Here is a 10,611-nt window from a genome sequence, read left to right as displayed (position 1 = left end):
TACCAAACACTATCATACCGTTTTTTTTCTTCCAAAAGTACTTATACAAAAAATTTTACCAAATACTTTGCTGTTTTATTTCACAGCTGCTTATTCTCACAGCACATTAATACTAAACCAGCCCATAATAATTCCCTGAAGTTGGACTCTTTAAAGTAGAATCTCAAGTTGGGCTTGCAATTTCCAGTGGCCTTCATCATAGTCCACAGCAATTCAGCCGAAAATTTCTTTTTCTTTTTTACTTTTTTTCTTTTAAACTTTAAACCTAGGAGGAGGACGACCGTTAAATCTTAAGCCTCTCATAAGACCGCCACTGAAATCCCACACCCGCCGTGACCCGCGCCACCTTCAACCGCCCAACAACAACCGTCTACGCCGCCACCATGGGGAAGAACAAGAAGAAGCTCAAAGAATCCAAAGGCGACGATGAGAACATCATCGCCGGTCCTCGGTTTTCTTCCGTGCACTGGGACCCGAGGTTCCAGAACGTTCCCAAGCACAAGGCGAAGGTTGAGATTGACTCGCGGTTCAACCGGATGTTCACGGACAAGCGGTTCAGCTCATCGTCGGCGCCGCTGGACAAGCGAGGCAAGCCGAAGAAGCTCGATGAGGGAAACTCGCTGCGGCAGTACTACCGGATGGAGGACGACGACGACGGAGATAAGGTCAAGTCCGAAGAGGAAGACGAAGATAAGGCAAAATTGAAAGAGGAAAAGGAAGAGGAAGAGGAGGAGGAAGAGAGTGAGGAAGTGGAGAGGCTCGGCGGAGAGGAATCGGAGGATGACGTGGCCAGTGGTGGCTCGAATACTACGACGGATACCGACGCCGATGATGGATACGAAGATGAGGAGGTGGTTTTTGAGGACGGAGCGCCTGGAATTGAGGTAGTTATTGTTAATTGTTTTTGTGAGTATAATTAGGCCTTAATTAATTGTAATTTGGAAGAAAATGTTGCTACATTTTGGTTAATTGATTTAATTTACGAGCAGGCGGAAGATATACCAGAAATTGAGAAGGAGACTCACAGACTTGCTATTGTTAACCTGGATTGGAGGCATGTGAAGGTATGTATTTTGGATTGATTGTTTTTAGTTGTTGGATGCTGTAGGTTGAATTCGTTATATAATTATTAAGTGACATTGAAAAAGCAACATAATTTGTTATTTTTGAGCCATTGGGTCTGGAGATTGTGTAATTTTTCGACGAAATTTGCGTACTAAATGAATTTTCATGATAAGTTGTAATTTTGGACTGCACACTTTATATGAGATGTTCGAGTAAGAACTTTTTGAGCTGAGTACTGTTACTTTGTCTTTAAGGTTCTTTCAGCAACTGAAAAATTCATTGTGTTTCATGTAGGCTGTTGACTTGTATGCAGTGTTGAGGTCATTTCTTCCCAAAGGTGGACAAATGAAATCTGTGACTGTCTATCCGTCTGAGTTTGGACTCCAGCGTATGAAAGATGAAGAACTTCATGGTCCTGTTGGCCTATTTGATGATGAAAATGAGAAAAGTGATGAAGATGACGACACTGACGATGATGATGAGGAGCTTATTGCTCAGAAAATGCGTGCTTATGAGAAAAGCAGGCTAAGGTGGTTAATTGTTGTTATTTTGTGATAATGATTTATGTTTTGTCTCTAAAGTATATGTTCATTTATCGATTGTGGGAATAACTTTATTTCCAGGTATTATTTTGCTGTTGTGGAATGTGATTCAATTACCACAGCAGATTACCTCTACAAGAGTTGTGATGGAGTTGAGTTTGAAAGATCATCGAATAAACTTGATTTAAGGTTCATCCCTGACTCGATGGAATTTAAACACCCACCCCGTGATGTTGCGACAGAGGTATATGTTTCAACCAGTCATTTATAAGTGTATAGAGAGCAATAAGTCTAGTCTGTCTGTAATAAAAGAAGTAGAGGTTATGTGGAAATCGTGTAATTTCATGTTTTTTTTTTTTTGGAATGTAAATTTCTTTTAAACAAAAAGGAAATGAATTGAATTTTCTCGTAAATGTAGGAGTGATTGTGAAGTCTTTGGCTTTCGTCAGGTGCCTGCGAGCTACGGAGGTTTGGATTTCCAGACTCAAGCTCTGCAACATAGTAAAATTGATATTTCTTGGGATGAGGATGAGCCTGGACGCAAGACCTTGAAACGGAAATTCACTGATGATCAGGTTAGGATAATTTATCTAAGTGAACATTGCTTGCAATTTACGTCATTTGTTAATAGAGTTCATATCTAGCTCCATGCATTCTTATCTTTCATTATTGAGGACTGAATGGGCGTTCTGTCGCACTGATCTGACTGAACAATGGAAATCAACTATAAACTTATGTTAAAAAAACCCAACTTCTTGTACTGTTTGCTTCTAGCTATTTTGACATTGGTTTACCTGTAGCTTTCTGAATTGGAACTGAAGGAGTATTTGGCTTCTGATGAGAGTGAAAGTGATCAGGAGGAGAATGATGATGCTGCAGAGGACAAGACCGATAAAAAGAGTAAAAAACGAGATATGTACCGTGCGTTACTCCTGTCTGGAGAAGGGGAAGGAGATGGAGATGCATCAGAAGGAGACGGTGAAGACAATGACCAGGATATGGAGATCACTTTTAATACTGGCTTAGAAGATATAAGCAAGCGCATCCTAGAAAAGAAAGATAAGGGATCAGAAACAGTTTGGGAGTCCTATCTCAGAAAAAGACGTGAGAAAAGGAAGAATAGGAAAAATAAATCGGGGGACTCATCTGAGGATGAGGGTAGTGACACTGATGAAGAGGCAGCGGAGGGACCAGATGATTTCTTTATGGAAGAGCCTTCAGTCAAAAAACTAAAAAAGCATCTCAAGGTAAAAGTAAAAAAGATGAAAAGCAACAGCAAGATGATAGGGAAGCAGAAGCAAGCAGAAATGAGCTCGAGCTATTACTTGCTGATGACAATGGAGCAGATGCAGGGCCAAAGGGCTACAATTTGAAACATAAAAAGACCAAGGGAAAGAAGGGTAAAGAGGTTCTAGAAGAGGATAAACTACCAACCATTGATTTTGAAGATCCACGGTTTTCAGCACTCTTCACCTCACCACGCTTTGCTCTGGATCCGACAGATCCACAGTTCAAGAGGTATCTCCCTCGAGTTTTTACTTGCTATCAGAAGTATTTGCCTTAACATGTGCTACTTAATTAATAGGCTGCAACTGTTTAGTTATATGTATTTGTTGTGGTTTGGTGTTTGCAGGAGTGCAGCTTATGCTCGGCAGGTAGCACTGAGACAGTGAGAGGGTGGCCGAGAAGAAGTGCCAGAAAAGGAAATGAAATCCGATGTTTCACCATCAAAGATAGAGAAATCATCATTAATTAAATCGATCATGATGAAGTCCCAGACCTTCCGAGGTAAGACGCCAAAGAAAGAAGAAAATTTGCAGTCCAAAGGGAAAAAGGAAAGGAGAGATAAGCAGGAGGCCCCAAGGTTGGCTCAACCGGCGAAGAAACAGAAAAAGACCAAAGTTTAACAAAGACAGAAAGCATTGTTAACTTGAGATAAGTCTGTTCGGCATCATCATCAACTCCGTGATAGTTAAGCTGCACTTGGTTCAAGTGTTATCGAAGATTTTGTCATTCGGAAGAGAAAAAGAGGAATTATGGAGAATTGAAGATAACGTAAGTTTTGGCTCGTATTCTGTTGTTATAAGAGTATAATTGCATGGGAAATTTGCTTTTCTTATATTTATCCATATATGATAAATGATTCGGTGCTAATCGGTTAGTAACTTAAATACAATATGACTTACTTTTTTGAGCTTGTTTTACATTACTTTATGATTTATTAGTGAAACTTGAAAGAGCATTTTTTTAAAAATTTTCTCAATTCGGAATGCTTTTAGTTATGACACTCAATTTAGATGAATTTTTAAAGTGACGGTTGTGAGATGGACCAACTGAATGGTTAACGCCTTATTAAATTACTAATCAGCGCTCAAAAGAACTCTTGGAAATGATTAGTGTAAAGAGAAACCAAAAACAAAAACCATGTATTATTGCAACCAAAAAATAATATATTTAGTATCTGTGGTCATATTTAAAATCATACGTACAACCCATGTTGCTAATAATATATTGATGACGTTTTATTGCAGTGGCAGAAATCAAGATGCCCATGCACCGCCTCCCAATTTAACCCACAAATAGAACGTCAACAACTTCGAATTGCTGTGTATATTCCACCTCCAAAACAAATGCCTATCAATTATAGATATGCTACAGAAAGGCAAAGAATGATCAAACGAGGGCGAAAAGGACGAAAAGAACGACAGTGATAGCAGAAGCGAAGGAGTTCTTCAATTTGGGTGAATAATTTGACGCCGGTATGCGAGAAGTATCGCCACTCTCTGCTGTGGCTTCCGGGTTGAAGTTTGTTGGGGATGCAGTCGGAGACATGGATGTGGCCGGAGATTTCGATGGGCTGATAGGAAGAGTGACGGTTTCCTCATCTTTGTAACCTGAAAGGAAAAATGTTTCGTTATTGTCACTGAAAAAGATACTGAGGAAAACGCCGTCCATATTTGATTTGAAATGGTGGAATTAAGACTCACAATTGGATTCCTTCCAACCCAATACCATCTTCTCACGGTCAAAAATTACGCGATAACCCGTCATGAAGTTTTCTGCAGGAATAAATCAACGTTGTAAGCAACGGTTGAAGCAAACATGTACAAGTTCATTTGAATGCCAGTGATGGTTAAGGGGGGTGTAAGGGCTTTAACCATTCGTTACGAAGGTTTTATGAAATCTGATTTGAAAATCAACTATTACATGATCTTGAATGCCAGTTTGCAAGATAATGAAAGATATTTAGAAAGAGATACTCACGTCCAATGATGTTAACATCTCCACTTTTGACGAGACCCAGGCAATAGAACAATGTCGATTCATCCTGGAGATTGGAATGGTAAAGTTTAGCATGACATGATGAAGGAGCTGGACATATAAGAAATACGAAAAGTGGCAACTCACCGAAGAAGTGGATACAGTTACTAGTGGATCGAGGAGAGAATACTGCTTTCCACCTTTCATTGTCAAGTTCACCGTTATATTTGGACTGCCCACAAAGTCAAGTCAGTGCCTGAAGACTCAGAAAGAGGAAGTTGCTACAAAGTTTTATGTTCTGAAAGAAATTACCTTATGTCATAACAATATTCAAAAGGAATATCTGAATCATTTGGACGCCGACTATTTTTTAGCAGAGAGTTAAACTGAAAAATGACACAGTTACAAAGACTATACAATAAAGAAGATACAAAAAGATAATATTATGAAAAACTGAATTTGAACTACTTACACTCTCAGTAATCTGCGTGTAAGCTGGATCATTTAGGTATGTAAATGAGGTACCAGAGTCAAAAATTGCATAGAATTCGAGATCAGTAACACTTTTTCCGATGGCTATTTGAGTGATAGTAATGTTGTAAGTTGGACTGGCAACAAGTTCGAATGGGAAAAGATTAGTACAACTGGGATGATATCAAAGACCGAAGTAGTTAACTTGCGAAACTTGTAAATTTGTCATCAGTACATGGATATTTTGAGGGAGCTCTTACTATGAATGGCTATGACGATTGAATGGTGTTTCTGCTAGGCCTTGGCTTCCATTATCACCAAATCTGATTCTCCCAACTCCGTCCAGTCCAAAACACATGGAAAAAGAATTCAAAGCAAGCCCCTGTCCAGCTAAAATGCTAGGAATGGATACGTTATCCATACCAAGACCTAACAGACCATTGGGAGCTGCACCGTCCAAAAATATACCAGTCTGCACCTTACCACAACTGCAATAGAGTAGCACACAAACATCACAAGTGTGCTAACCAATTAAAATTGGCATGTTTAGACTTCGAATAACTACCCCATATTTTTTTTGTGGCAAAGCAGTGAAAAAATTACCCACCCAAAGGCAATCCGTGCAGGTACATCTTTTTGTTGAGCATCATCAGTAGATAGGTGCAAAACATCCTCTACCACGACCCCAGTAGATGAGGTGCCATTAGACAGATACTCAATCCTGTAACGACAATTACTACTTGGTGAAGCACAGTGTTGCGATTGTGAACAAAACGTTTTGTTGTTGCAAGAAATCATTTTGCTTGTAGATGACGTATTAGGGCTGTAGATTTCAAATTCTAGTACCTGGTTGATAGAAGAGCTCAAGAGTTAATTGTCAATAAAATGAATACAATAAGACCATCTTCCCTATCCATCCACATAGGGACCAAAAGCACTAGCAATGTTAGTCCATCCTTCTAAAATTATGCCTGGTAGATAGTTTTAGGAACCGCAAGATGCAAATCAGTATTTTGATGAATAACACTACCAAGTTACGATGCAACCTGAAGCGTTCGAGAAAACAATGCTATTTTGTTGCCCAAGAAACACTCACCGTAAAGACACTCCAGTACTCAATCAACTCAACACTGATGATGGTAAACAGGTAAAGTTACATGCTTGAATCGAGTTTTAGTACATATTCCCAGAGCAAAATTCACAAACTAATGGAAATTATCACAAACCAACATAACCGCGAAGTCAACTCGAAGCGATGACCAGTCAAAGTACTCCAACCAACAAAATTTTGAAGTAAAAATGCATCAAATTCACCAATCGTGTAAAATTCACGAAAAGGCAAACAAAAATAATTGTAATTCAGCTCACATACATCTCCATTCGAAAACTTGATGCCGTGGACGCAGCTGCTGCAATCACATGGCAACCAAAGGAAATCGCTGCCCGTGTCCAACGCCACAAGGTATGATGTGCTCGGCGTCCCAACAGATACATTTGCATAATGCAGACTGAAATTTCAACCCAAAAAACAAAAATTCAAACACTTTATGTACAATTTTCTTCTGATGAATCAAGTATAGGGGTTTTGTGCAAAGAAGAAAACAAATTTGTGGGGTTTTTTTTTTTTTTTTTTGTAAAATATTCAGAACCGCAAGAAAAATTCAACAATTAAAAAAAAAAAAAAAAAAACCATATTAATGTAAACACCAAAAAATATGAACCTTAACACTATGTTTGGATAAAGAAATTAAGATTACTAAGAAATTTTAAAATGACACTAATTAAAATGACGGATTTTATTTTATAGAATTTGTGAATTTTTTTGTTTGGTTAACCTAAAAGAATATGGAATTGAATATGAAATTTGTTATTTTTAAACTCTCAATCATAGAAATTGAGAAATGACACTTATTTACATAGAATTTAAACTTAGAAATTGGAGGTCCCAATTTCAAATTTTTTTCCATGTGAAAATTTTAAATTTCTATGTTTACGAATCAAACAAAAAATTGGTGTATGGAATTTATAAATACTGACTCCGTCCAAACATAGTATTAGGGGAATAAAGGGTGAAAGGTGCTTACTATCCAAAAGCACTAAACCGATAAGTGATGTTTCCGTATTCAAAAGCAAGCGGCGTCTTTTGATTGTCGGCGGTGGATAGATGGCGGCCGCGAACCAATCGGTCTCGGTGGGCCATAGCAGCGTAGTACTCTGAGCTCCCCTTCTCCGGCAGCTCATCGGAACCCAGAATTGCCTTGACGGGATCTGAGAACCGGTGGTGGATATCGAACCCGTACGACCCGAGTCCGAAACAGGTCCGACAAGCAAAACCCGATACGAAGAAAACCAATAAGAGACGAGCTGCGGAGAAGCTGGAAGAAGCTGTGCAAGTACAGGCCGCCATGGCTGAGACGATTCTAGAGAGAGAAACAGAGGTTTTGGTGAATTGGGTTGGGAGGCATGAGTGGGAAACAGAGAAATGTGATGAAATGGGTTTATACTGGGTGGGCGGCGACGTGTTCACACACCCAATGACCCAAGCCGGCAGCTGACAGGGGAGAGGTAGGGAGAGAGACAGAGACAGAGAAATAAGTTTGTTCAGTGATAAACGAAATCGCTGGTTAGTGGGGTCCGTTGGAAACTTTGGGAGGTTGGGATGAGAATATACGCCATGAATGTCCATTTGATTTTCTTAATTATGGATCATGATCCAAGGTAAATCTCAATTTAATATAATTTTTTTAACAAACAAAATTATTTACAATAAAATGGTTGATGGTGAACTAAGTCTCAAAATGAGCTAGAAACAATGTGTTTCAAATTTGTCTTTGGCGAAAATTGAATTTAAGACATCTGTAATACTAAGTAGTTTTATTTGATATATTTAGCATATTTTTATAATGTTAGCAAGAAAATTGGACAAAAAACACGAGTTATCAGATAGTCCACGAAGAATCTTATTTTTCAAAGAGTCTCCTTAGCATTTCTCTAATTGCGTAGAGCCCTCCCTCCCAACGATTCTACCTATCCAAAGTTTGGTATTTTCTACTGTGTATTTAGGACGTTTAACCAAGTTAGCTATAAAAATATTTCTCTATTTTGTGTATTAAAATTTAAGTTATTTTTCAGTAATTTAGATTAAATTAACATACCATCCGATAAAAAAGAAGTTTAGATTTTTTGCATATATTTATTGAATGGACCTTGGGTTTATGCATAAAAATACGTCTGCGTGTATTTTCATTTATTTATGTGTCTCTTTGAAAGTTGTTATCAATATTTTAAAAAAATATGATTGTTTCTACCATAAAAATATTACGAGAAATTGCATGTCTTTAGTCTAAAAATATTAGGAGAAATGCAAATTGTTTGACTAAAATACATTGACATAACGTATCAAATAAACAAAAGTATGATGGAATATCATAGAATCATTTCGCACTTCGTTTTCTCGCTCTATACATCTTTTTAATTTTTACTTTTGAATTGAATAAGTTCAAAAGTTCAAGGATTTAAATTGATGGCCTTTCATTGAGTCCTAATTGCATTGATTTATCATAAAGAAAATAAAATGAAGGAATCTAAGAGCTCGTTTGGACGTGATTTTAAAATGATTGAAAACGCTTTTGGTGAAAATGTTTTTAGAACCAATTCTTAATAAAAATATAAGTAAATTTTGAAAAAGCATTTAAAGTACTTTATGGAAGAATAACATAACTGGTGCTTTTGAAATAAAAAAATATTTTATCTAAAAGCGTTTTTAATTATTTTGAAAGTACATTCAAACGAGTCCTAAATTAACAGGTGTGAAAAAAAAATGAGTTGGGGAGTTATTGAATAACATGAAAGTTGAGGGGCGATTAGACAAGAAGAGAGAAATTTGAGGGTGTGAATGGGAAGGTAAACTGATTAAGAGGTCGGTTGGGTAAAGACAGGCATCACATTACCAAAAAGATTAATAATAATAATAATAGTATAAAAAATTATAAGCAAAAAGATATTGGAAAATGATTCTCGTCGGATCATTTTCTTGGGAATCCAGGAAATTCCGTAATCATGATCGTTCATCGTATATCGTATGATTAAAAATTATTTTAAATTTTAACTTTTAAATTAAATATAAATAATATATAACAAAAACTGACCACATGATATAAGATGAACGGTCATAATTATGGGATCGTTCGAATTCTCAAGAAAATGATCATCGTGCGATCCTTTTTGGAATTGGATCCTCTCCGAGGCAATTGATCGAGATCCTCCTGATCGGTGTCTGTGGGTCGTTGGATTTTTATCCAATGACTACAATTATTATAATTTTTAGAGAGCCTCCATGCTTATAACCGTTGGATAAAAATTCAACGGCCCACTAACACCGGTCAGAAGGATCCCGACCAATTGCCTTGAAGAGGATCCAAATCCATCATTTTCCAAAGATATTGACTTTGAAGTCATAATTTGAAAGCTGATTTAATCACACGCCATTTCGAAGCCACGTGGCGAAAATCAAGCTTTGAAACATTGAACAAACCATTTATAGGTTGCCTTAATTCCTACTTCATTTTAAATTATACTGTCTTATTGGATCAATGACTCAAACCAAACATTTGTCCAAGCTAATATATTGCTAGTTTTATAGAAAATATTGGAATTAATGATTTTATATCAACCACTTTGGATATTTAACTATCACTAACACAATTTCTCTTTCTTATTATTGCAAAATTTAGTATATAGTCAAGTCGGACAAAATAATGTGTTTTCTGTTTTTGTGCAAAATTCAAAGCTTGTAAGACAAATGTGCAACAATATTGTCAAACCTTGCGACAGAGCCCTCAAAAGGAAGAAAATCTGACGAAGAAAAAAAATTGCACACTATGTGACAAAACTACAAGCAAAAACCAACATAAGGCAAAATTAACCATTCCCCACATCATCGATGGGATTAACCAAACTAGCTCCTCCTCAATCCAAGCAGGAAACTCATTCGATGTAAGTGCAAATGTCACAATCAAATGTGTCGGTATATTGGAAACTTGATGCCTCCATTGACACGTAAAAAAACCACGAAACTTCTACATAAGATCATCTTTCACAATGATCTCATTTTCCCCATTTCACTAATCTAACATGAAGATAAATTGTTTCTTTAGCATCTAATTCAAGAAGAACATTTTTGAAAAGCATAGTTTAACTGTATTTCTCCCCACTTGTAAGTACGAGATTTTAAGTTCGACTCTCCGTCGTTAGGAGGTAAGTTTTGTAAAGA

The 10,611-nt window shown here is 37.1% G+C and overlaps 2 protein-coding genes across 2 annotated transcripts; one reads left to right on the top strand and one right to left on the bottom strand.

The window, feature by feature from the left end:
- Positions 1-196: 196 nt before the first annotated feature.
- LOC126604897 (pre-rRNA-processing protein esf1-like) lies at positions 197-3,801 on the top strand. The gene is given in 8 exon segments (XM_050272221.1): positions 197-884; positions 990-1,064; positions 1,360-1,595; positions 1,689-1,851; positions 2,057-2,182; positions 2,408-2,848; positions 2,851-3,125; positions 3,241-3,801. Coding segments are annotated over 8 exon segments (1,857 nt in total). The 5' UTR covers positions 197-383; the 3' UTR covers positions 3,281-3,801.
- Positions 3,802-4,019: 218 nt separating this feature from the next.
- On the bottom strand, positions 4,020-7,982 carry LOC126604899 (aspartyl protease family protein 1-like). The gene is made up of 10 exons (XM_050272224.1): positions 7,424-7,982; positions 6,712-6,847; positions 5,947-6,185; positions 5,600-5,827; positions 5,341-5,476; positions 5,181-5,254; positions 5,016-5,100; positions 4,872-4,935; positions 4,595-4,666; positions 4,020-4,501 (listed from the first exon to the last, which is right to left on the bottom strand). The coding sequence occupies exons 1-10, from the start codon at positions 7,744-7,746 to the stop codon at positions 4,281-4,283; spliced, it is 1,578 nt and encodes a 525-aa protein (XP_050128181.1). The 5' UTR covers positions 7,747-7,982; the 3' UTR covers positions 4,020-4,280.
- Positions 7,983-10,611: the final 2,629 nt, after the last annotated feature.

This window comes from Malus sylvestris, chromosome 15 (assembly GCF_916048215.2).
Source record: "Malus sylvestris chromosome 15, drMalSylv7.2, whole genome shotgun sequence".
NCBI classification, from domain to species: Eukaryota; Viridiplantae; Streptophyta; class Magnoliopsida; order Rosales; family Rosaceae; genus Malus; species Malus sylvestris.
The sequence above is the reverse complement of the archived record's forward strand: the minus strand, read 5'-3'. Positions and strand labels throughout refer to the sequence as shown.